Consider the following 27,216-nt stretch of genomic DNA (forward strand, 5'->3'; position numbering starts at 1 on the left):
CAACGTCAGCATGACTTATCAGAAACATAGACCATTAGAATGACTAAACAGAAACAGACCATTAGATTGCCTCAGAGGCCCTGTCCCATTAACTTTCCATTATCCTATCCCTTCATGTCAGTGAAAAACCTATGGCCTATCAGAACAGCCTAGGGAGTGAAATGGAACCAGCCCAGCCAAGTTTGATCTGGTTTCTTGGTCAGCTTGGGCTGGTTCTTTAGTCAGCTGCGTCCATGTTTACCTGTGGCTGTGTTATTCCTGTCCACGGACTCTGGGTCCAGCTCTTCATGACTCAGGAAGTCCTGGATACGCTTCAGAGACACGCTGGCCTGATGAGAAGCTACAGAGTCAACACAATACTCACGTACAGGAGGAGTGACAGAAGGGGTAAGAGGAGGAGCAGAGTGAGGAGGAGGAGGAGCAGCAGAGTGAGGAGGAGCAGAGTGAGGAGGAGGAGAAGGAGCAGAGTGAGGAGGAGGAGGAGCAGAGTGAGGAGGAGGAGCAGAGTGAGGAGGAGGAGGAGCAGAGTGAGGAGGAGGAGGAGCAGAGTGAGGAGGAGGAGGAGCAGCAGAGTGAGGAGGAGCAGAGTGAGGAGGAGAAGGAGCAGAGTGAGGAGGAGGAGGAGCAGAGTGAGGAGGAGCAGAGTGAGGAAGAGGAGGAGCAGAGTGAGGAGGAGGAGGAGCAGAGTGAGGAGGAGGAGAGTGAGGAGGAGAAGAAGCAGAGTGAGGAGGAGGAGGAGCAGAGTGAGGAGGAGGAGAAGGAGCAGAGTGAGGAGGAGGAGGAGGAGGAGAGTGAGGAGGAGGAGGAGGAGCAGCAGAGTGAGGAGGAGCAGAGTGAGGAGGAGGAGAAGGAGCAGAGTGAGGAGGAGGAGGAGCAGAGTGAGGAGGAGGAGAGTGAGGAGGAGGAGCAGCAGAGTGAGGAGGAGCAGAGTGAGGAGGAGAAGGAGCAGAGTGAGGAGAAGGAGCAGGAGGAGGAGCAGCAGAGTGAGGAGGAGCAGAGTGAGGAGGAGGAGGAGCAGAGTGAGGAAAGGAGGAGGAGCAGAGTGAGGAGCAGCAGAGTGAGGAGGAGCAGAGTGAGGAGGAGAAGGAGCAGAGTGAGGAGGAGGAGAGTGAGGAGGAGGAGGAGCAGAGTGAGGAGGAGGAGAAGGAGCAGAGTGAGGAGGAGGAGGAGCAGAGTGAGGAGGAGGAGGAGCAGAGTGAGGAGGAGGAGAAGGAGCAGAGTGAGGAGGAGGAGAGTGAGGAAAGGAGGAGGAGCAGCAGAGTGAGGAGGAGCAGAGTGAGGAGGAGGAGAGTGATAGGAGGAGGAGTAGCAGAGTGAGGAGGAGGAGAGTGAGGAGGAGGAGGAGCAGAGTGAGGAGGAGGAGGAGCAGAGTGAGCTGAGGAGGAGGAGCAGAGTGAGGAGGAGGAGGAGCAGAGTGAGGAGGAGGGGAGCCTACCTGTACAACACTACTGATGACTTGGGGCAGCATATTGAGAGGGAACCGTAAGATGTTAAACAGAGACAAAGACACAAAGGCTTTCTCCGCATCTAAAATGTTATTTTTATCCACTGTCACGTACACTGCAAACGTCATCAAGGCAACCTGAGGAGACATTAACAGAAAAAAAATCATGGAAGTAGATCCTCTGGGCAGCTCATGGGTCTGCAATGCAGCTGTCAGAGTGTACTCACTTCCTCTAAAAGAGCTAGTGTCACGTTCTGACCTTTATTTCCTTTGTTTTGTATTTATTTAGTATGGTCAGGGCGTGAATTGGGTGGGCAGTCTATGTTTGTTTTTCTATGTTTTGGGGTATTTCTATGTTTCGGCCTAGTATGGTTCTCAATCAGAGGCAGGTGTCATTAGTTGTCTCTGATTGAGAATCATACTTAGGTAGCCTGGGTTTCACTGTGTGTTTGTGGGTGATTGTTCCTGTCTCTGTGTTTTGCACCAGATAGGGCTGTTTTGGGTTTTCACGGTTCTTGTTAGTTTGTTCATGTGAAGTGATTTATTAAAACATGAATCAAAGTAACCACGCTGCGCTTTGGTCCGCCTCTCCGTCAATGGAAGAAATCCCTTACAGCTAGTCATCTTAGAAATATTACAGAGTTGTCCTTCCTTATGCAAACATGGTACATAGTGCACAACAAGGACAATATAGAGGCTGTGCGTGTGTCCCGTACTAGGAATGGTGCGCTGGTCCAGGCCATGGTAGACAGAGCACCGAGGTAGGCCGTCTTGCGGAGCACATTGAGCTCTTTCTGTCTGATCTCCAGAACCTTCTCTTTAAAGGAGTTCTCCCAGGCGTACAGCTTCAACACTTTGATCCCGTTCAGAATCTCGTTCATCAGTTTGATGCGAGCATCCTTGTAATGCATCTGCTCCACCTGAGAGATAGGGGTGGGGGGGTTAGAGGGGGAGAGTGAGAGGGGGAGGTAGAGGAGATGTCAAAACAACACTACTTTAGAGAGCATATTCACTATTGATGCTTTTTCAGATTTCAAGGGAAAATACAGTATTTCACACTCATTAATAGAGGCTTTGATAGTTTTTGTATTTATTATGGATCCCCATTAGTTCCTGCCAAGGCAGCAGCTACTCTTCCTGGGGTTTATTATGGATCCCCATTAGATCCTGCGAAGGCAGCAGCTACTCTTCCTGGGGTTTATTATGGATCCCCATTAGTTCCTGCCAAGGCAGCAGCTACTCTTCCTGGGGTTTATTATGGATCCCGATTAGTTCCTGCCAAGGCAGCAGCTACTCTTCCTGGGGTTTATTATGGATCTCCATTAGTTCCTGCCAAGGCAGCAGCTACTCTTCCTGGGGTTTATTATGGATCCCCATTAGTTCCTGCCAAGGCAGAAGCTACTCTTCCTGGGGTTTATTATGGATCTCCATTAGTTCCTGCCAAGGCAGCAGCTACTCTTCCTGGGGTTTATTATGGATCCCCATTAGTTCCTGCCAAGGCAGCAGCTATTCTTCCTCGAGTTTATTATGGATCCCCATTAGTTCCTGCCAAGGCAGTGTTATATGTGTGACATGACATAACATATTTCTCAACACATTGGTTGGCTCTTTGAGCCAGTAAAGTGGGCTTTACTATTCTTGGGAAGCGGAATTATTTTTTTGCTTCTCTCCAGGCCTGAGGGCACATATTATTCTAGTAGGCTTAGATTGAAGATATGGTTGCTCAACATACAAAAAAGGCAGAGTTTGAAGCACAGTAGTACAAACTCACATCAGATCTATACAGGGCTTTGTTGTTGGACCCTTAGCATTTATGTGGTAAAAAGTTGGGCACCCTTTTCTACATTGACCCTTAGATTAAACAACCAACTTATTTTCTATGAGACTTTATCATCTTAATAACAATCATCATCGCCACTACTTCAACTCCTTGTCCCCAATGATAAGCCCTCATAGAGTAGCAGAGGGAGCTATGTATACCTGGTAGGCTCGTGTCCTCACAGCGATGGCAGCATTTAAAGGAATCAGGAGGATCATCACAGCAACACCAGCCAGCACTGACGGACCCAGGTTCTACAACACCGAGACAAGGCATGACCAATCAACACAGAGACTAAATCAGGACCAATCAACACAGAGACAAGGCATGACCAATCAACACAGAGACAAAATCAGGACCAATCAACACAGAGACAAGGCATGACCAATCAACACAGAGACAAGGCATGACCAATCAACACAGAGACAAGGCATGACCAACCAACACAGAGACAAGGCATGACCAACCAACACAGAGACAAGGCATGACCAACCAACACAGACAAGGCATGACCAATCAACACAGACAAGGCATGACCAACCAACACAGACAAGGCATGACCAACCAACACAGACAAGGCATGACCAACCAACACAGACAAGGCATGACCAACCAACACAGACAAGGCATGACCAAAAAACACAGACAAGGCATGACCAAAAAACACAGGCAAGGCATGACCAAAAAACACAGGCAAAGCATGACCAAAAAACACAGGCAAGGCATGACCAATCAACACAGGCAATGCATGACCAATCAACACAACAGAGATGGACCCTGGTTCAACAACACAGACAGACCAGACATGACTAATCAACACAGATGTCATTAGATCTACTTCCCCTACAGTGTACTAGTTATTCTATGGCGGACTAATAAACCCACCTCCATGGTAAGAACCCACCCACCTGCCACAGGAAGTATAGCGCCAGTATGATCTGAAGTGGGGCGGACCACAGCATGTTGAGAAAGGTGGTGAGATCCATGAAGCGCTGAGCGTCCACTGACATCAGGTTGACTATCTCTCCCACTGTAGATGTACGCTTGGCAGCGTTCGTGATGATCAGAGACTAGGGGGAGAGAACAGAGAAAGAGAGAGATAGAGGCAGAACAGAAGATAGAGAGAGAGATTCAGTACTTTCGCCACTGTAGTGAATGTCTGTTTGCGTGAATACATGCATATGGGTATGTGCGTGCATGCTCCTGTGTGTGTGTGTATGCTCCTGTGTGTGCGTGTATGCTCCTGTGTGTGTGTGTGTGTGCGTGTGTGAGAGAGAGAGAGAGATTCTGCCTGTGTGTACCTTCCTGTAGATAGCTCCTATGATGGCGGTGCGGAGCCTCATCCCGGTGACGAAGCAGTACTGGAAGTGTTGGTGCAGGATGAGGGTCTGGAGGAAGGCTGTGAAGAACATGAGGAACGCCAGGGCATAACCCCACCAGGTGGGAGCTTCCTTCTGCTTCGTGAACGAGATCAATAAACTAGTGAGAGAGAGAGCGAGATCAATAAACTAGTGAGAGAGAGAGATCAATAAACTAGTGAGAGAGAGAGAGATCAATAAACTAGTGAGAGAGAGCGAGATCAATAAACTAGTGAGAGAGAGAGAGAGAGATCAATAAACTAGTGAGAGAGAGAGAGATCAATAAACTAGTGAGAGAGAGAGATCAATAAACTAGTGAGAGAGAGAGAGAGAGATCAATAAACTAGTGAGAGAGAGAGATCAATAAACTAGTGAGAGAGAGAGATCAATAAACTAGTGAGAGAGAGAGATCAATAAACTAGTGAGAGAGAGAGATCAATAAACTAGTGAGAGAGAGAGATCAGAAACTAGAGAGAGAGATCAATAAACTAGTGAGAGAGAGAGATCAATAAACTAGTGAGAGAGAGAGAGATCAATAAACTAGTGAGAGAGAGAGAGATCAATAAACTAGTGAGAGAGAATAAACTAGAGAGATCAATAAACTAGTGAGAGAGAGAGATCAATAAACTAGAGAGAGAGAGAGATCAATAAACTAGTGAGAGAGAGATCAATAAACTAGTGAGAGAGATCAATAAACTAGTGAGAGAGAGATCAATAAACTAGTGAGAGAGAGATCAATAAACTAGTGAGAGAGAGATCAATAAACTAGTGAGAGAGAGAGATCAATAAACTAGTGAGAGAGAGAGATCAATAAACTAGTGAGAGAGAGAGAGAGATCAATAAACTAGTGAGAGAGAGAGAGAGATCAATAAACTAGTGAGAGAGAGCGAGATCAATAAACTAGTGAGAGAGAGATCAATAAACTAGTGATCAATAAACTAGAGATCAATAAACTAGTGAGAGAGAGAGAGATCAATAAACTAGTGAGAGAGAGAGATCAATAAACTAGTGAGAGAGAGAGATCAATAAACTAGAGAGAGAGAGAGATCAATAAACTAGAGAGAGAGATCAATAAACTAGTGAGAGAGAGAGATCAATAAACTAGAGAGAGAGAGATCAATAAACTAGTGAGAGAGAGAGATCAATAAACTAGTGAGAGAGAGAGAGATCAATAAACTAGTGAGAGAGAGAGATCAATAAACTAGTGAGAGAGAGAGAGATCAATAAACTAGTGAGAGAGAGAGAGATCAATAAACTAGTGAGAGAGAGAGATCAATAAACTAGTGAGAGAGAGAGAGAGAGAGATCAATAAACTAGTGAGAGAGAGAGAGAGAGAGAGATCAATAAACTAGTGAGAGAGAGAGAGATCAATAAACTAGTGAGAGAGAGAGATCAATAAACTAGTGAGAGAGAGAGATCAATAAACTAGTGAGAGAGAGAGAGAGAGATCAATAAAAACTAGTGAGAGAGAGAGATCAATAAACTAGTGAGAGAGAGAGAGAGATCAATAAACTAGTGAGAGAGAGAGATCAATAAACTAGTGAGAGAGAGATCAATAAACTAGTGAGATCAATAAACTAGATGAGACTAGAGAGAGAGAGATCAATAAACTAGTGAGAGAGAGAGATCAATAAACTAGTGAGAGAGAGAGATCAATAAACAATAAACTAGTGAGAGAGAGAGATCAATAAACTAGTGAGAGAGAGAGATCAATAAACTAGTGAGAGAGAGAGAGATCAATAAACTAGTGAGAGAGAGAGATCAATAAACTAGTGAGAGAGAGAGATCAATAAACTAGTGAGAGAGAGAGATCAATAAACTAGTGAGAGAGAGAGAGATCAATAAACTAGTGAGAGAGAGAGAGAGATCAATAAACTAGTGAGAGAGAGAGAGATCAATAAACTAGTGAGAGAGAGAGAGATCAATAAACTAGTGAGAGAGAGAGAGATCAATAAACTAGTGAGAGAGAGAGAGATCAATAAACTAGTGAGAGAGAGAGAGATCAATAAACTAGTGAGAGAGAGAGAGATCAATAAACTAGTGAGAGAGAGAGAGATCAATAAACTAGAGAGAGAGATCAATAAACTAGTGAGAGAGAGAGAGATCAATAAACTAGTGAGAGAGAGAGAGATCAATAAACTAGTGAGAGAGAGAGATCAATAAACTAGTGAGAGAGAGCGAGATCAATAAACTAGTGAGAGAGAGAGATCAATAAACTAGTGAGAGAGAGAGAGATCAATAAACTAGTGAGAGAGAGATCAATAAACTAGAGATCAATAAACTAGTGAGAGAGAGATCAATAAACTAGTGAGAGAGAGAGATCAATAAACTAGTGAGAGAGAGAGATCAATAAACTAGTGAGAGAGAGAGAGAGATCAATAAACTAGTGAGAGAGAGAGATCAATAAACTAGAGAGAGAGATCAATAAACTAGTGAGAGAGAGAGATCAATAAACTAGTGAGAGAGAGAGAGATCAATAAACTAGTGAGAGAGAGAGAGATCAATAAACTAGTGAGAGAGAGAGAGATCAATAAACTAGTGAGAGAGAGAGAGAGAGAGATCAATAAACTAGTGAGAGAGAGAGATCAATAAACTAGAGAGAGAGAGAGAGATCAATAAACTAGTGAGAGAGAGAGAGATCAATAAACTAGAGATCAATAAACTAGTGAGAGAGAGAGATCAATAAACTAGTGAGAGAGAGAGAGATCAATAAACTAGTGAGAGAGAGAGAGATCAATAAACTAGTGAGAGAGAGAGATCAATAAACTAGTGAGAGAGAGAGATCAATAAACTAGAGAGAGAGAGAGATCAATAAACTAGTGAGAGAGAGAGATCAATAAACTAGTGAGAGAGAGATCAATAAACAATAAACTAGTGAGAGAGAGAGATCAATAAACTAGTGAGAGAGAGAGATCAATAAACTAGTGAGAGAGAGAGAGAGATCAATAAACTAGTGAGAGAGAGATCAATAAACTAGTGAGAGAGAGAGATCAATAAACTAGTGAGAGAGAGAGATCAATAAACTAGTGAGAGAGAGAGAGATCAATAAACTAGTGAGAGAGAGAGATCAATAAACTAGTGAGAGAGAGAGATCAATAAACTAGTGAGAGAGAGATCAATAGAGAGAGAGATCAATAAACTAGTGAGAGAGAGAGATCAATAAACTAGTGAGAGAGAGAGATCAATAAACTAAACTAGTGAGAGAGAGAGATCAATAAACTAGTGAGAGAGAGAGAGATCAATAAACTAGTGAGAGAGAGAGATCAATAAACTAGTGAGAGAGAGAGATCAATAAACTAGTGAGAGAGAGAGAGATCAATAAACTAGTGAGAGAGAGAGAGAGAGAATAAAACTAGTGAGAGAGAGAGAGATCAATAAACTAGTGAGAGAGAGAGAGATCAATAAACTAGTGAGAGAGAGAGATCAATAAACTAGTGAGAGAGAGAGATCAATAAACTAGTGAGAGAGAGAGATCAATAAACTAGTGAGAGAGAGAGATCAATAAACTAGTGAGAGAGAGAGAGATCAATAAACTAGTGAGAGAGAGAGAGAGATCAATAAACTAGTGAGAGAGAGAGATCAATAAACTAGTGAGAGAGAGAGATCAATAAACTAGTGAGAGAGAGAGAATCAATAAACTAGTGAGAGAGAGAGATCAATAAACTAAACTGAGAGAGAGAGAGATCAATAAACTAGTGAGAGAGAGAGAGAGAGAGAGAGATCAATAAACTAAACTAGTGAGAGAGAGAGAGATCAATAAACTAGTGAGAGAGAGAGATCAATAAACTAGTGAGAGAGAGAGAGATCAATAAACTAGTGAGAGAGAGATCAATAAACTAGTGAGAGAGAGAGAGAGAGATCAATAAACTAGTGAGAGAGAGAGAGAGAGATCAATAAACTAGTGAGAGAGAGAGAGAGATCAATAAACTAGTGAGAGAGAGAGAGATCAATAAACTAGTGAGAGAGAGAGATCAATAAACTAGTGAGAGAGAGAGAGATCAATAAACTAGTGAGAGAGAGAGAGAGATCAATAAACTAGTGAGAGAGAGAGAGATCAATAAACTAGAGATCAATAAACTAGTGAGAGAGAGAGAGATCAATAAACTAGTGAGAGAGAGAGAGATCAATAAACTAGTGAGAGAGAGAGATCAATAAACTAGTGAGAGAGAGAGATCAATAAACTAGTGAGAGAGAGCGAGATCAATAAACTAGTGAGAGAGAGAGAGAGAGAGATCAATAAACTAGTGAGAGAGAGAGATCAAAACTAGTAAACTAAACTAGTGAGAGAGAGAGATCAATAAACAGTGATAAAAACTAGTGAGAGAGAGAGAGATCAATAAACTAGTGAGAGAGAGAGATCAATAAACTAGTGAGAGAGAGAGATCAATAAACTAGTGAGAGAGAGAGAGTGAGAGAGAGATCAATAAACTAGTGAGAGAGAGAGAGATCAATAAACTAGTGAGAGAGAGAGAGAATAAACTAGTGAGAGAGAGATCAATAAACTAGTGAGAGAGAGAGATCAATAAACTAGTGAGAGAGAGAGAGAGATCAATAAACTAGTGAGAGAGAGAGAGAGAGAGAGATCAATAAACTAGTGAGAGAGAGATCAATAAACTAGTGAGAGAGAGAGAGATCAATAAACTAGTGAGAGAGAGAGATCAATAAACTAGAGAGAGAGAGAGATCAATAAACTAGTGAGAGAGAGAGATCAATAAACTAGTGAGAGAGAGAGAGATCAATAAACTAGTGAGAGAGAGAGAGATCAATAAACTAGTCAATAAACTAGAGAGAGAGAGAGAGAGAGAGATCAATAAACTAGTGAGAGAGAGCAATAAACTAGAGATCAATAAACTAGTGAGAGAGAGAGAGATCAATAAACTAGTGAGAGAGAGAGAGAGAGAGATCAATACACTAGTGAGAGAGAGAGATCAATAAACTAGAGAGAGAGAGATCAATAAACTAGTGAGAGAGAGAGATCAATAAACTAGAGAGAGAGAGAGATCAATAAACTAGTGAGAGAGAGAGAGATCAATAAACTAGTGAGAGAGAGAGAGATCAATAAACTAGTGAGAGAGAGAGATCAATAAACTAGAGAGAGAGAGATCAATAAACTAGTGAGAGAGAGAGATCAATAAACTAGTGAGAGAGAGAGATCAATAAACTAGTGAGAGAGAGCGATCAATAAACTAGTGAGAGAGAGAGATCAATAAACTAGTGAGAGAGCGAGATCAATAAACTAGTGAGAGAGAGAGATCAATAAACTAGTGAGAGAGAGAGAGATCAATAAACTAGTGAGAGAGAGAGAGAGATCAATAATACTAGTGAGAGAGAGAGAGAGAGATCAATAAACTAGAGAGAGAGAGATCAATAAACTAGTGAGAGAGAGAGATCAATAAACTAGTGAATAAACTAGAGAGAGAGAGATCAATAAACTAGAGAGAGAGATCGAGATCAATAAACTCAGTGAGAGAGAGAGATCAATAAACTAGTGAGAGAGAGAGAGATCAATAAACTAGAGAGAGAGATCAATAAACTAGTGAGAGAGAGAGATCAATAAACTAGTGAGAGAGAGCGATCAATAAACTAGTGAGAGAGAGATCAATAAACTAGTGAGAGAGAGAGATCAATAAACTAGTGAGAGAGAGAGATCAATAAACTAGTGAGAGAGAGAGATCAATAAACTAGTGAGAGAGAGAGATCAATAAACTAGTGAGAGAGAGATCAATAAACTAGTGAGAGAGAGATCAATAAACTAGTGAGAGAGAGAGATCAATAAACTAGTGAGAGAGAGAGAGAGAGAGAGAGAGAGATCAATAAACTAGTGAGAGAGAGAGAGATCAATAAACTAGTGAGAGAGAGATCAATAAACTAGTGAGAGAGAGCGATCAATAAACTAGTGAGAGAGAGAGAGAGATCAATAAACTAGTGAGAGAGAGAGATCAATAAACTAGTGAGAGAGAGAGATCAATAAACTAGTGAGAGAGAGAGATCAATAAACTAGTGAGAGAGAGCGAGATCAATAAACTAGTGAGAGAGAGCGAGATCAATAAACTAGTGAGAGAGAGCGAGATCAATAAACTAGTGAGAGAGAGAGAGAGATCAATAAACTAGTGAGAGAGAGAGATCAATAAACTAGTGAGAGAGAGCGAGATCAATAAACTAGTGAGAGAGAGCGAGATCAATAAACTAGTGAGAGAGAGCGAGATCAATAAACTAGTGAGAGAGAGCGAGATCAATAAACTAGTGAGAGAGAGCGAGATCAATAAACTAGTGAGAGAGAGAGAGATCAATAAACTAGTGAGAGAGAGCGAGATCAATAAACTAGTGAGAGAGAGAGATCAATAAACTAGTGAGAGAGAGCAATAAACTAGAGATCAATAAACTAGTGAGAGAGAGAGAGAGTGAGAGAGAGAGATCAATAAACTAAACTAGTGAGAGAGAGAGATCAATAAACTAGTGAGAGAGAGAGATCAATAAACTAGTGAGAGAGAGAGAGAGAATAAACTAGTGAGAGAGAGAGATCAATAAACTAGTGAGAGAGAGAGAGAGAGAGAGAGAGATCAATAAACTAGTGAGAGAGAGAGAGATCAATAAACTAGACTGAGAGAGAGAGATCAATAAACTAGTGAGAGAGAGAGATCAATAAACTAGTGAGAGAGAGAGATCAATAAACTAGTGAGAGAGAGAGATCAATAAACTAGTGAGAGAGAGAGAGATCAATAAACTAGTGAGAGAGAGAGAGAGAGAGATCAATAAACTAGTGAGAGAGAGAGATCAATAAACTAGTGAGAGAGAGAGAGAGATCAATAAACTAGTGAGAGAGAGAGATCAATAAACTAGAGAGAGAGAGAGATCAATAAACTAGTGAGAGAGAGAGATCAATAAACTAGTGAGAGAGAGAGATCAATAAACTAGTGAGAGAGAGAGATCAATAAACTAGTGAGAGAGAGAGATCAATAAACTAGTGAGAGAGAGAGAGATCAATAAACTAGTGAGAGAGAGAGATCAATAAACTAGAGAGAGAGAGAGATCAATAAACTAGTGAGAGAGATCAATAAACTAGTGAGATCAATAAACTAGTGAGAGAGAGAGATCAATAAACTAGTGAGAGAGAGCGAGATCAATAAACTAGTGAGAGAGAGAGATCAATAAACTAGTGAGAGAGAGAGATCAATAAACTAGTGAGAGAGAGAGATCAATAAACTAGTGAGAGAGAGCGAGATCAAATGGCAGTAAATGGTTAATGTATTATTACTGTTAAGAAAATGTCTTGCAGCATAACATACTGAATACATAGAAATAATATGTGATCTGTAAGTACAATGAGCGAAGGGCAAAGCCCTGGAACGAAGGACATAAAACAAGCAACGGAAGGTGCAGTTTTTCCATTACGAGCTAACCACCATGACACCCATGTGGTTTAAGGAAAGATACGATCTACCTAACAACCTATCACTGTCTCTTCTCTCCAGGAAATAAATCATTAATAAACCCCTCTTTACGACACAGAGGGGGTTTATGTTTATCATCAGCAGTCATTCAAATACACACCCAGTCATGATAGCGGGAAGACACCTACACGTTGGCTTTGCATAACATACAAATAAGACCATAAGAACGAAAGACGAACACCATGCAAAACTTTAATTTTTTTTGAGAAAACGAGAGACCATGATAGATTGTTAGGTAGATAATTTCCTTCCATAAACCACATAGGTAAATACTGTCCAGGTACTTGGAATCACTGTGGTTAGTGAGAGGAACAATGCTGTCCTGTCACCCTGTAAAGCTACATGGAAACAGATGCTGCTATGATGGGTCTGAAAGAGGAACTACAGCAGTTATATTAAAATATCTCACAGATCTTTATCTTTACTCAGAACTTCAAATTGTATTCAGGCCCAGGTTCAGCGTGTTCATCTTGACATATAGGCTTCAAAAAGCTTCATAAGGGGTTATAATGCTTCGTGGTGCTCTACTTACCTGAGGAGCTGTGGGTTGACGAAGGTGATGAGGTCCTGTAGGAGTTTAAAGGCAGATCCGATGAGGAAGTAGGGTCCAAAAGCCTTGATGAGGGAGCGGAGGAAGGAGGGCTTCTTGGGGGTTTTCTTTTTGGACAGCAACACCTCCACCTCTTCAGGACTGTTCTCCCCCCCTACGTGGTTGGACTCTCCCGCTGGCGGAGGCTTGGAGTACAGAGCCTGGGTGGACCGGTCCTCAGCACTGTGGAGAAAATGGAGGGAAATGAGTTTCCAGTAGAAGAAGCATTCATCAAATTCAACATTTTCCTTGAAGTTAGCAGATATATTGTATATGTTTGTGTGATTTTCTCCCAGAGATCTGAATGTGGAGGGTTAGATTTCAATAGAGGATTAATCAATGAAACACAACCCTCCTTCACACCCCCAATTACAAGCTTAGGCCTCTCCTTCATATTACTTCACTGGTCCTTCTGTTTACTGAAGGTCAAACCAGACAGAACTTGGCAGGGAAACTGAAAATAAATACATTAAGGGAAAGAAGGGAGGAAGGAAAGAGAAAGAAGGAAGGGAAGGGAAGGGAAGGGAAAGGAAGGGAAAGAAGGAAGGAAAGAGAAACAAGGAAGGGAAAGGAAAGAAGGAAGGGAAAGGAAAGAAGGAAGGGAAGGGAAGGGAAGGGAAGGGAAAAAAGGAAGGGAAGAAGGAAGGAAGGAAGGAAGGAAAGGGAAAAAAGGAAGGGAAGAAGGAAAGAAGGAAGGGAAAGGAAAGAAGGAAGGAAGGGAAAAAAGGAAGGGAAGAAGGAAGGAAGGAAGGAAGGAAGGGAAAGGAAAGAAGGAAGGAAGGGAAGCGAAGGGAAAAAAGGAAGGGAAGAAGGAAGGAAGGAAGGGAAAGGAAAGAAGGAAGGAAGGGAAGGGAAAAAAGGAAGGGAAGAAGGAAGGAAGGAAGGAAGGAAGGAAGGAAGGAAGGAAGGAAGGAAGGAAGGAAGAAAGGAAAGGAAGGAAAGGAAGGGAAGGGAAGGGAAAAAAGGGAAGAAGGAAGGAAGGAAGGAAGGAAGGAAGGAAGGAAGGAAGGAAGGAAGGAAGGAAGGAAGGAAGGAAGGAAGGAAGGAAGGAAGGAAGGAAGGAAGGAAGGGAAAAAAGGAAGGGAGGAAGGAAGGAAGGAGAAAGAAAAAAAGAAAGAAAGAAAGAAAGAAAGAGAAGGAAAGAAAGAAAGAAAAAGAAGGGAAGGAAGGGAAAGAAGAAAGGTTTACTACAGCATACTGTAAATTATGATGCATTATGGGAAAATGCTCCATATTTGTACTCTCCGTACAAAAGATTCTGCTTCCCTCATCAGTGGCTCTGTTGAGCAAAGTGTCAGAGACACACTTGGATCCATCAGGCAAGCTGCTGCAGGGGTTGGATCAAAGTTGGCTGCCAGAGGATTCAGTATGCATGCGAAGTGCTCACACAGTGACTTCAGGAGGACATGTGCCAACTGTTTTGCAACAGTAGTTGACTGCAAGTGTGCCTCAAGTTTGAGAAAGCACGGCACCACATCAGACAGCGATTGGCTGTCAGTTTGAAGTTGGTCAGTATGGATTGCGAACTGCGAACTGCTCTGTTCTAGCTTGGCCCAGTCATGTGCCGTGCTCTCCCTACAGAGCAAATTCTCCAGTGTAAAAAATAATAATAAAATGGATTGGTCTGTGGACCCATACAGACACTAGAACAGTGTTCAATTAACATACTGCTTAGTGTAAAGCCTTATTAAAATATTTCCCAGAGTGCCCTGCCTTTCTAGCAAATTGTAAAGTTACCATCCATGGCTGTATTTGTTAGTGACAGATAGGGTTGTTGAATTCATCCATTTTCAGTCCTATGGACTTCACCATGTGAAATCCTAAGAGAATATTTTATCATAAAAAAATATATTTAAATGCATAAGGCCTTATTTTAAGGGCCTAGATTTACCCCATTTTTGTATTTTTGTTAACTTTTATTTATTCAGGGGACCCCAATGAGATCAGGGTCTCATTTACAATGGTGTCCTTAGGACAATGATACAACAAATTCAAAATTAACTACAAAATTACAGAATCAACACATCTTCAAAACACCAAAAATAAAAATGATTTACATTCAACCCCATTAAATGAACTCAACATTAAAGTCCTAAACTGCCCTAGAGGAACCAGAGTGTCAACTAGCTCATCTGTATGTTTTTTTAAACGTGAAATTATTGTCAATCCAAAAGCGCAGATACAGTGCATTTGGAAAGTATTCAGACACCCTCAACTTTTTCAACATTTTGTTACGCTTTAATTGTAAAATGTATTAAATTATTTTTACTCATTAATTTACACACAATACTCCATATTGACAAAGCAAAAACAGGTTTAGAAATGTTTTCAAATTTATAAAACAAATAAAAAAACATATTTACATATGTATTCAGACACTTTGCAATGAGTCCCGAGATTTAGCTCAGGTGGATCCTGTTCACATTGACCTTCCTTGAGATGTTTCCTCAACTTCATTGGAATCCACCTGTGGTAAATTCAATTGATTGGACATGATTTGGAAAGGCACACACCTGTCTATATAAGAACAAACAGTTGACAGTGAATGTCAGAGCTAAAAACCAAGCCACGAGGTAGAAGGAATTGTCCGTAGAGGCCCGAGACATGATTGTGTCGAGGCAAAACATTTCTGCAGAATTGAAGGACCCCCAAGAACACAGTGGCCTCCATCATTCTGAAATGGAAGAAGCTTGGAACCAGGGGGCGAAGGTAAACCTTCCAACAGGACAATGATGACGTACACAGCAAAGACAACAGAGAAGTGGCTTTGGGACAAGTCTCTGAATGCCCTTGAGTGGCCCAGCCAGAGCCCAGACTTGAAAATAGCTGTGCAGCAACACTCCCAATCCAACCTGACAGAGCTTGAGAGGATCTGAGAAGAATGGGAGAAACTCCCCAAATACAGGTGTTCAAAGCTTGTAACATCATACCCAAGAAGACTCGAGGCTGTAATCACTGCCAAAGGTGCTTCAACAATGTACCGAGTACAGGGTCTCAATACTTATGTAAATGTGATATTTCAGTTCTTTTTATACATTTGCAAAAATTGATAACTTTTTTTTGCTTTGTCATTATGTGGTATTGTGTGCAGATTGAGGAAAAAATGTATTTAATCAATTTTAGAATAAAGCTGTAATGTAACAAAATGTTGAAAAAGACTATTTATAGGTGGGAACGTGCTAGATGACAGAACTATGTAATGCATAAATTTGAAATATTTGTCACATAGTGCTGCCTTGCTTAGTCACATTGTGCTGCCTTGCTTAGTCACTTAGTCACATAGTGCTGCCTTGCTTAGTCACATTGTGCTGCCTTGCTTAGTCACATTGTGCTGCCTTGCTTAGTCACATTGTGCTGCCTTGCTTAGTCACATTGTGCTGCCTTGCTTAGTCACATTGTGCTGCCTTGCTTAGTCACATTGTGCTGCCTTGCTTAGTCACATTGTGCTGCCTTGCTTAGTCACATTGTGCTGCCTTGCTTAGTCACATTGTGCTGCCTTGCTTAGTCACATTGTGCTGCCTTGCTTAGTCACATTGTGCTGCCTTGCTTAGTCACATTGTGCTGCCTTGCTTAGTCACATTGTGCTGCCTTGCTTAGTCACATTGTACTGCCTTGCTTAGTCACATAGTGTTGCCTTGCTTAGTCACATTGTCATAGCTGGAGAAAATTTGGTCATAGAATCAATGATCGAAAAATAAAGTCCGGAAAAATACGTATTTTCACCTTTTCATTTAAAATGGACGTGATATCAATGTCTGGAAAATACTTACAAAAGACGTCTTTTCAACGTAATTTTGCAAACTGGGTGACTTCTCTCTCCTATTGTGTTTTCCAACCAAGACCGGAGATGAAAAGACACTGACTCATCATATTAAATGCTCAAAAGGTGCTGCACACTGCAGTGGTTTCTATCCTAACAAAAGGTGCTGCTCACTGCAGTGGTTTCTATCCTAACACAAGGTGCTGGACACTGCAGTGGTTTCTATCCTAACAAAAAGGTGCTGGACACTGCAGTGGTTTCTATCCTAACAAAAGGTGCTGCTCACTGCAATGGTTTCTATCCCAACAAAAGGTGCTGCTCACTGCAGTGGTTTCTATCCTAACAAAAAGGTGCTGCACACTGCAGGGGTTTCTATCCTAACAAAAAGGTGCTGCACACTGCAGGGGTTTCTATCCTAACAAAAAGGTGCTGCACACTGCAGTGGTTTCTATCCCAACAAAAGGTGCTGCTCACTGCAGTGGTTTCTATCCTAACAAAAAGGTGCTGCACACTGCAGGGGTTTCTATCCTAACAAAAAGGTGCTGCACACTGCAGGGGTTTCTATCCTAACAAAAAGGTGCTGCACACTGCAGGGGTTTCTATCCTAACAAAAAGGTGCTGCACACTGCAGTGGTTTCTATCCTAACAAAAAGGTGCTGCACACTGCAGTGGTTTCTATCATGCTCGCACACGTACACTCCAGTACTCAGAGGTCATAAAAACAAATCACCACATCTCTCAACTGTTCTGGGAACGAGTTGAAAAGGGAAACTACTGTTGACTTAGGCTGTGTAACCTTAAACATGAGAAACCATTCTCTACACATTCATACTACTGGGTCAATATTGTTGTTAAAAGGAAAATAAGGAAAGAAGGGAAGTGATTTTTAAACAGTAAGAGAATTACTAATTAAAAAATGTTATTGGAATTTGCAGGTTTCTCTTTTCTTTGTACCTAGAAGTAGTGAAATAATTGGACTCCTTTGAGATAAGCGTCACCAAATAGAATGTGTTCCAGGAAAGACTAAGGAAATTGAGCAATGGTATACCCAATGTTCATGTTGACGTTAATCTCTCCCTCCCTGTGAGCCTTGGTCTGCTCCACATTCTTGTCTCCCTCCCTCTGTTCCACCCTACATCCCTTGCCTCCCTCTCTCTCCCCCACTCTCCCCTCCAAGCCTTGGCCTGCTCCACATTCCTGTCTCCCTCCCTCTGTTCCACCCTACATCCCTTGCCTCCCTCTCTCTCCCCCACTCTCCCTCCAAGCCTTGGTCTGCTCCACATTCCTGTCTCCCTCCCTCTGTTCCACCCTACATCCCTTGCCTCCCTCTCTCTCCCCCACTCTCCCTCCAAGCCTTGGCCTGCTCCACATTCCTGTCTCCCTCCCTCTGTTCCACCCTACATCCCTTGCCTCCCTCTCTCTCCCCCACTCTCCCTCCAAGCCTTGGCCTGCTCCACATTCCTGTCTCCGACCCTCTGTTCCACCCTACATCCCTTGCCTCCCTCTCTCTCCCCCACTCTCCCTCCAAGCCTTGGCCTGTCTAGGGTGTCAGGTAGGGTGGAGGAGATATGGTCCTTGACTAGTCTCTCAAAGCACTTCATGATGACGGAAGTGAGTGCTACGGGGCGGTAGTCGTTTAGCTCAGTTACCTTAGCTTTCTTGGGAACAGGAACAATGGTGGCCCTCTTGAAGCATGTGGGAACAGCAGACTGGGATAAGGATTGATTGAATATGTCCGTAAACACACCAGCCAGCTGGTCTGCGCATGCTCTGAGGGCGCGGCTGGGGATGCTGTCTGGGCCTGCAGCCTTGCGAGGGTTGACACGTTTAAATGTTTTACTCACGTCGGCTGCAGTGAAGGAGAGTCCGCATGTTTTGGTTGCGGGCCGTGTCAGTGGCACTGTATTGTCCTCAAAGCGGGCAAAAAAGTTATTTAGTCTGCCTGGGAGCAAGACATCCTGGTCCGTGACTGGGCTGGTTTTCTTTTTGTAATCCGTGATTGACTGTAGACCCTGCCACATACCTCTCGTGTCTGAGCCGTTGAATTGCGACTCTACTTTGTCCCTATACTGACGCTTAGCTTGTTTGATTGCCTTGTGGAGGGAATAGCTACACTGTTTGTATTCGGTCACCTTGCCCTGGTTAAAAGCAGTGGTTCGCGCTTTCAGTTTCACGCGAATGCTGCCATCAATACACGGTTTCTGGTTTGGGACTGTTTTAATCGTTGCTATGGGAACGACATCTTCAAACAGCCATCACTAGCACAGAGAGGTCGGCTGCCTATATACAGACTTGATATCATTGGCCACTTTAATAAATGGAACACTAGTCACTTTAATAATGCCACTTTAATGAATGTTTACATTTCTCACATTACTCATCTCGTGTGTATATACTGTATACTGTATCCTCCACTATCTATTCTATACTATTACATCTTAGCCTCTCTGTCACTGCTCATCCATATATTTTATACTTATATATTCTCATCACATTCCTATAGTAGACTGTGTGTATTAGTTTGTGTTGTGGAATGTGTTAGATATTAGGTTGTGTTGTGGAATGTGTTAGATATTAGGTTTTGTTGTGGAATTGTTAGATATTACCTGTTAGATACTGCTGCACTGTCGGATCTAGAAGAGCAAGCATTTTGCTACACTCACAATAACATCTACTAACCATGTGTATGTGACCAATAAGATTTGTCTGTCTCCCTCCCTCTCTCCCTCCCTCCCTACCTGTGAGCCTTGATCTGCTCCAGGTCCCTCCCTCCCTACCTACCTGTGAGCCTTGATCTGCTCCAGGTCCCTCCCTCCCTACCTACCTGTGAGCCTTGATCTGCTCCAGGTCCCTCCCTCCCTACCTACCTGTGAGCCTTGATCTGCTCCAGGTCCCTCCCTCCCTACCTACCTGTGAGCCTTGATCTGCTCCAGGTCCCTCCCTCCCTACCTACCTGTGAGCCTTGATCTGCTCCAGGTCCCTCCCTCCCTACCTACCTGTGAGCCTTGATCTGCTCCAGGTCCCTCCCTCCCTACCTACCTGTGAGCCTTGATCTGCTCCAGGTCCCTCCCTCCCTACCTGTCAGCCTTGATCTGCTCCAGGTCCCTACCTCTCTCTCTCCTCCCTCCCTCCCTCCCTCCCTACCTACCTGTGAGCCTTGATCTGCTCCAGGTCCCTCCCTCCCTACCTGTCAGCCTTGATCTGCTCCAGGTCCCTACCTCTCTCTCTCCCTCCCTCCCTCCCTACCTACCTGTGAGCTTTGATCTGCTCCAGGTCCCTCCCTCCCTCCCTCCCTCTCCTACCTCTCTCCCTCCCTCCCCCTCCCTCCCCCCTACCTGTGAGCTTTGATCTGCTCCAGGTCCCTCCCTCTCCCTCCCTCCCTCCCTCTCTCTCCCTCCCTCCCTCCCTCCCTCCCCCTACCTGTGAGCTTTGATCTGCTCCAGGTCCCTCCCTCTCTCCCTCTCTCCCTCTCTCCCCTCTCTCCCTCCCTCCCCCCCCCCTACCTGTGAGCTTTGATCTGCTCCAGGTCCCTCCCTCCCTCCCTCCCTCCCTCCCTGTGAGCCTTGATCTGCTCCAGGTCCCTCCCTCCCTACCTCTCTCCCTCCCTCCCTACCTGTGAGCCTTGATCTGCTCCAGGTCCCACTCTCTCAGCAGCTTGGGGACAACCTCCTCTGAGCTGTCCCTCTTGTTCAGTGACCACAGGTCTTTGGCTTCCAGAGGGTTCTTATAGCCTTTGATCGCCATGCTGGGACAGGGAGAGACACAACGTGAAACTTTGTAAAGAGAGGGATACTTTATCAGTATCCATGGAAACCATTGCACAGAGAGAAGACTGCTGTTTGCAGTTCTATTAATTATTGATCAAATGTACCGATTAATTGAATAATAATAATAATAATAATAATAATATGAAGTAGCTACAAGCCATACAAATATATAGGACAGACACAATGATGATGAACGGGACATACTTGTTATATGTGTGTGTGTGTGTGTGTGTGTGTGGGGGGGAAATGGTTTTACCTAGTGAACCACCAGAAGGTCATTGTGGAGAGGAAGCCAGCAGTCGATTGAGGACAAGGATTCTGAGGAGAAAATAACAGAGTAAGAAGATAGGCCACAGTGTGTGTGTGTGTTTTTACTATCGTTGTGGGGACCAGAAGTCCTCACAAGAATAGTAAAACAAGAAAATATTCAGACAAGTGAGGACATATCACCAGTCACCACAAAGAAAAAGGCTATTTTAGGATCACGGGTTAGGGTTACGGGTTAGGAGTTAAGGTTAGGGATTTGGGGTTAAGGTTAGGAACAATTTAATTTTGAATGGGAATCAATTGTTTGGTGCCCACGAGGAAAGTAAAACAAACATGTGTGTGTGTGTGTGTGTGTGTGTGAGACTCACGGGGTCTGTGTCGACATTGGAGAAAAGGGGGGGTTTCTCATTGAAGCAACAGAGGATCAGCTGTGATACAACCAGACTGAAGTAGACATAGAAGGTGATGAAACGCAGCTTGTCTGGAATCTCACTCTGAAACACAACACAGGAGAAATACTTGATTGACCCGTTGGAGGACATCGTGTCATGAAAGCCATTTCTTAAAAGGAGTTTGACGGGACACTAAAGCTGGGTGAACATGATCGTGGCCCCGATTTGTCTGTTCCAGACAAGTTTTGGAGATCTGAGACGCAAATCAAAGTTTATTTGTCACGTGCGCCGAATACAACAGGTGTAGTAGACCTTACAGTGAAATGCTTACTTACAAGTTCTAACCAATAGTGCAAAAAAGGAATGTGTGTGTGTGTGTGTGTGTGTGTGTGTAGGTAAGTAAAGAAATAAAACAGTAAAAAGACATTTGAGAATAACAGTAGCAAGGCTGTATACAGACACTGTCAGGCTGATTGAGGTAGTATGTACATGTAGGTATGGTTAAAGTGACTATGCTTATATGATGAACAGAGAATAGCAGTAGCGTAAAAAGAGGGGTTGGCGGGTGGTGGGACACAATGCAGATAGCCCGGTTAGCCAATGTGTGGGAGCACTGGTTGGTCGGCCCAAATGAGGTAGTATGTACATGAATGACTAAGTGACTATGCAAATATGATAAACAGAGAGTAGCAGCAGGGTAAAAGAGGGGTTGGGGGAGGCACACAATGCAAATAATCCTGGTAACCATTCGGTTACCTGTTCAGGAGTCTTATGGCTTGGGGGTAAAAAAAAAAAAACTGTTGAGAAGCCTTTTTGTCCTAGACTTGGCGCACCGGTACCACTTGCCATGCGGTAGTAGAGAGAACAGTCTCTCTCCCTCGCACATCCTCATCCCTGCCTAACCCCCAAAACAAAGTCCCTGCTTAAACCCCCAAAACAAAGTCCCCGCTTAAACCCCCAAAACAACGCCCCTGCTTAAACCCCCAAAACAAAGTCCCTGCTTAAACCCCCAAAACAAAGTCCCTGCCTAACCCCCAAAACAAAGTCCCTGCTTAAACCCCCAAAACAACGCCCCTGCTTAAACCCCCAAAACAAAGTCCCTGCTTAAACCCCCAAACAAAGTCCCTGCTTAAACCCCCAAAACAAAGTCCCTGCCTAACCCCCAAAACAAAGTCCCTGCCTAACCCCCAAAACAACGTCCCTGCCTAAACCCCAAAACAACGTCCCTGCCTAAACCCCAAAACAACGTCCCTGCCTAAACCCCCAAAACAACATCCCTGCCTAAACCCCCAAAACAACGTCCCTGCCTAAACCCCCAAAACAACGCCCCTGCCTAAACCCCCAAAACAACATCCCTGCCTAAACCCAACCGTAAGTTCTTTAGCTAGGAAAGGAGGGAGGAGAGGGAGAGAATGATGGAGGAGGGGGGGGGGGGGCACCTTTTGAGAGAGGCAAGGGATGAAGGAGAGAGCTGGAGGCAGATAGAGACATCAGAAAGTAAAAAGGGGGAACCTTGATCTCACCTTGGCCTGTAGGATCTTGGAGCGGAAAGGCACGATGGCACACAGCACCGACAGGAACCAGAATATAAAGAGAATCCCTGAAGACTGGACCCCTCTCAACCTCTCAAACTGGATCAGAAACGTAGCTAGCAACTGAGGCAGAGAGGAGATGGAGGGGTTGAGTTAACACGATTTAGATTTAGATAAGCACAGAAACACAAAAGGGCATTTAAGGATCATCTCAGTGCTCTCTCCTTCGCTCACTTAAGCATAGGGTATGAGAGAGAGAGAGAGAGAGAGAGAGAGAGAGAGAGAGAGAGAGAGAGACAGAGAGAGAGAGACAGAGAGAGAGAGAGACAGAGAGAGAGAGACAGAGAGAGAGAGAGAGACAGAGAGAGAGAGAGAGAGAGAGAGAGAGACAGAGAGAGAGGAGAGAGAGAGAGAGAGAGAGAGAGAGAGAGACAGAGAGAGAGACAGAGAGAGAGAGAGAGAGAGACAGAGAGAGAGAGAGACAGAGAGAGACAGAGAGAGAGAGAGAGACAGAGAGAGACAGAGAGAGAGAGAGAGAGAGACAGAGACAGAGACAGAGACAGAGAGAGAGAAACCATTGTGAACCAACATAACGACACATACATGATGGATTGACTATGACAAGTTACGTAAACATGCATCCACCTCACGCACAACCTCCCGCCCTCATAGAATTAACTCAAAAATAATGTTTAAGGCCACAAATAACAATAACTGTAAGTGAGCCTGTGTTTATAAACTCCTGCATTGCTTTTGTGGCAGTCGGTACCATGCAGGGCCACTGGCCAGAAGGTTGAGGGTTCGCCGACCACCACAGACGAGCTCCCTCTCCCTGCACGTTTCATTACACTACGATCAGAGCCTGGTGCAGACAATGATCAGCTAGGAGGAAATCAGACGTTCAACATTTTGATTCTATATTTATAATTATATAAAATATACTATAGGCACCAAATGTAACACCAACAGGTTTCTTTGGGGACTACCCTCCCAAATACCACAACACAACCAATAAGCAAAGCTTACCGACTTTTGGGCACTTCGATATCATGGTTTTGAAGCGTTAGGTTTTAGGTGCGCGAGGAATAGCAGCTCGTATTGGAGCTTCTTGAGCCTCGTGTCTCACTGTTCTTTCATCTCAGCTGCCTATCAGCTATTCCTATTTGAGTGGTTCATATTGAAACATGTGTATGCTAGTTAGCCTATAGCAGATCTGGACAAACTATCCACCTACCACTATGAATGGTGGATAGAGGGCAGGATAGAACAGACTGGTAGACTATATTGGCCTGTGGTATAGTAAAAGCTAGATTGGTAGAGGAGTCCATTAGGGAAGTACCACAACACCTTGATATAGAGGAGGTGCATGCAAGCAGATTACGAAATGTGGCTAGGATGGAAGAAATGATATAGTAAACTACCCTCCCCCTTTGCCCAATAGAAACACACTACCCTTCCCCTGTGACCAATAGAAACATACTACCCTTCTGTGACCAATAAAATTTTTAAAAACACAAATAAATATACATTTGACAACCCTCCCCTATTTTGGACCACCCCAGTAAATGTTGAACTGTCCCTAAGCAACAAGATCCCAAAAATAAGGTATTTTTTCCAGGAACTGAGTTGAATGCTGTACTGTCTGTTTACAACGCCACGTCCTGTTGGTTGCGTACCATGGTAACGCCGACCACCAGTGGGGTAACGAAGTAGATGGGCGGCCGTGTGTCCCCCTGATGCAGCTCATGGAAGGTGCCGAAGAGATCTGCCCAACACACGATCCACAACAGCAACGCAAATACCTAGAGGAGGAGAGGGAGATAGAAAGACAGAGACCCAGAGACCCAGGATGCATTTATTCAAAACACATCTAAAGTGTCTGAACAAGCTTGTATGTATGTCTGGTCTGTTTCCCAGTACTGGTCATTAGCCTGTCTGATAAACATTTCCACTATTGCCTAACTAATATAATATGGGCACGACACAGGAAATTAATCTCCAAACAGGATTGCATCGAGAAAGACAGAGAGAGAGATGGAGACGGAGACAGAAAGAGAAGGAGACAGAGAAACAGAAAGAAAAAGAAAGAGAAACAGACAGAGAAACAGACAGAGAAACAGAAAGAGAAGGAGACAGAGAAACAGAAAGAGAAGGAGACAGAGAAACAGAAAGAGAAGGAGACAGAGAAACAGAAAGAGAAGGAGACAGAGAAACAGAAAGAGAAGGAGACAGAGAAACAGAAAGAGAAGGAGACAGAGAAACAGAAAGAGAAGGAGACAGAGAAACAGAAAGAGAAGGAGACAGAGAAACAGAAAGAGAAGGAGACAGAGAAACAGAAAGAGAAGGAGACAGAGAAACAGAAAGAGAAGGAGACAGAGAAACAGAAAGAGAAACAGAAAGAGAAGGAGACAGAGAAACAGAAAGAGAAGGAGAGATTGAGGAGACCGAGACAAACAGAGAGACAACCATGCATGTCTGGTCCGTTTCCCAGTACTGGTCATTAGCCTGTCTGATAAACATTTCCACTATTCCCTTATTGTGCATCAACTAAAGCCTCTTAAGGATTGGAACCTTTTTTTAGCCTAAAATGACATACCCAAATCTAGCTGCCTGTAGCTCAGGACCTGAAGCAAGGATATGCATATTCTTGATACCATTTGAAAGGAAACACTTTGAAGTTTGTGGAAATGTGAAATTAATGTAGGAGAATATAACATTAAATCTGGTAAAAGATCATCTATGAAATGCAAGAGAAAAGCCATAATGTATGATTCCAGGTTAGATGCAATTTATATTTTTGCCAGTATATGTGCAAAGTTCGACGGATTCAATGAACCATTGCATTTCTGTTCAAAATGTTGTATCAAGTCTGCCCAAATGTGCCTAATTGGTTTATTAATACATTCTAAGTTCATAACTGTGCACTTTCCTCAAACAAAAGCATGGTATTATTTCACTGTAATAGATACTGTAAATTGGACAGTGCAGTTAGAATAACAAGAATTTAAACTTTCTGCACATATCAGATATGTCTATGTCCTGGGGGGAGAAAAAAAAAGAGAGAGAGATGGAGACAGCAGCCCAGTGTGTGGTGAGAGAGAGAGAAAGAGAGATGGAGACAGCAGCCCAGTGTGTGGTGAGAGAGAGAGACAGAGATATGGAGACAGCAGCCCAGTGTGTGGTGAGAGAGAGAGACAGAGAGATGGAGACAGCAGCCCAGTGTGTGGTGAGAGGAGGAGACAGCAGCCCAGTGTGTGGTGAGAGAGAGAAAGAGAGATGGAGACAGCAGCCCAGTGTGTGGTGAGAGAGAGAGACAGAGATATGGAGACAGCAGCCCAGTGTGTGGTGAGAGAGAGAGACAGAGAGATGGAGACAGCAGCCCAGTGTGTGGTGAGAGAGAGAGACAGAGATATGGAGACAGCAGCCCAGTGTGTGGTGAGAGAGAGAGACAGAGATGGAGACAGCAGCCCAGTGTGTGGTGAGAGAGAGAGAGAGAGAGATGGAGACAGCAGCCCAGTGTGTGGTGAGAGAGAGAGAGATAGAGACAGAGCCCAGTGGAGACAGCAGCCCAGTGTGTGGTGAGAGAGAGAGAGAGACAGAGAGATGGAGACAGCAGCCCAGTGTGTGGTGAGAGAGAGAGAGAGAGAGATGAAGACAGCAGCCCAGTGTGTGGTGAGAGAGAGAGACAGAGAGTGAAGACAGCCCAGCAGCCCAGTGTGTGGTGAGAGAGAGAGAGAGAGTGTGTGGTGAGAGAGAGAGAGAGATGAAGACAGCAGCCCAGTGTGTGGTGAGAGAGAGAGAGAGAGATGTGTGGTGTGAGACAGCAGCCCAGTGTGTGGTGAGAGAGAGAGAAAGAGAGATGGAGACAGCAGCCCAGTGTGTGGTGAGAGAGAGAGACAGAGATATGGAGACAGCAGCCCAGTGTGTGGTGAGAGAGAGAGACAGAGAGATGGAGACAGCAGCCCAGTGTGTGGTGAGAGAGAGAGAGAGAGAGATGGAGACAGCAGCCCAGTGTGTGGTGAGAGAGAGAGACAGAGAGATGGAGACAGCAGCCCAGTGTGTGGTGAGAGAGAGAGACAGAGAGATGGAGACAGCAGCCCAGTGTGTGGTGAGAGAGAGAGACAGAGATATGGAGACAGCAGCCCAGTGTGTGGTGAGAGAGAGAGACAGAGAGATGGAGACAGCAGCCCAGTGTGTGGAGAGAGAGAGAGAGACAGAGAGCCCATGGAGACAGCAGCCCAGTGTGTGGTGAGAGAGAGAGACAGAGAGATGGAGAGCAGCAGCCCAGTGTGTGGTGAGAGAGAGACAGAGCCCAGTGAGATGGAGACAGCAGCCCAGTGTGTGGTGAGAGAGAGAGACAGAGCGATGGAGACAGAAGCCCAGTGTGTGGTGAGAGAGAGAGACAGAGAGATGGAGACAGCAGCCCAGTGTGTGGTGAGAGAGAGAGACAGAGATATGGAGACAGCAGCCCAGTGCGTGGTGAGAGAGAGAGACAGAGATATGGAGACAGCAGCCCAGTGCGTGGTGAGAGAGAGAGACAGAGATATGGAGACAGCAGCCCAGTGTGTGGTGAGAGAGAGAGACAGAGATGGAGACAGCAGCCCAGTGTGTGGTGAGAGAGAGAGAGAGAGAGATGGAGACAGCAGCCCAGTGTGTGGTGAGAGAGAGAGACAGAGAGATGGAGACAGCAGCCCAGTGTGTGGTGAGAGAGAGAGACAGAGAGATGGAGACAGCAGCCCAGTGTGTGGTGAGAGAGAGAGACAGAGCCCAGATGGAGACAGAAGAGAGAGAGAGATGAAGACAGCCCCAGTGTGTGGTGAGAGAGAGAGAGAGAGAT

At 44.1% G+C, this 27,216-nt stretch overlaps 1 protein-coding gene across 2 annotated transcripts in view; it reads right to left on the minus strand.

The window, feature by feature from the left end:
* LOC115107162 (ATP-binding cassette sub-family C member 3-like) overlaps positions 1-27,216 on the minus strand; it is an 83,936-nt gene that overhangs the window by 34,496 nt on the left and 22,224 nt on the right. For both annotated transcript variants that reach the window (XM_065007842.1, XM_065007841.1), the window contains exons 3-14: positions 24,056-24,181; positions 22,371-22,502; positions 20,824-20,949; positions 20,445-20,506; positions 20,035-20,166; positions 12,605-12,844; positions 4,565-4,742; positions 4,172-4,333; positions 3,425-3,517; positions 2,161-2,364; positions 1,436-1,582; positions 242-329 (exon numbers count right to left, since the gene is read on the minus strand). In XM_065007842.1, coding sequence (XP_064863914.1) covers positions 242-329; positions 1,436-1,582; positions 2,161-2,364; positions 3,425-3,517; positions 4,172-4,333; positions 4,565-4,742; positions 12,605-12,844; positions 20,035-20,166; positions 20,445-20,506; positions 20,824-20,949; positions 22,371-22,502; positions 24,056-24,181 — 1,690 coding nt within the window. The remainder of the gene's footprint in view (positions 1-241; positions 330-1,435; positions 1,583-2,160; positions 2,365-3,424; positions 3,518-4,171; positions 4,334-4,564; positions 4,743-12,604; positions 12,845-20,034; positions 20,167-20,444; positions 20,507-20,823; positions 20,950-22,370; positions 22,503-24,055; positions 24,182-27,216) is intronic.

This window comes from Oncorhynchus nerka, linkage group LG23 (genome assembly GCF_034236695.1).
Source record: "Oncorhynchus nerka isolate Pitt River linkage group LG23, Oner_Uvic_2.0, whole genome shotgun sequence".
NCBI classification, from domain to species: domain Eukaryota; kingdom Metazoa; phylum Chordata; class Actinopteri; order Salmoniformes; family Salmonidae; genus Oncorhynchus; species Oncorhynchus nerka.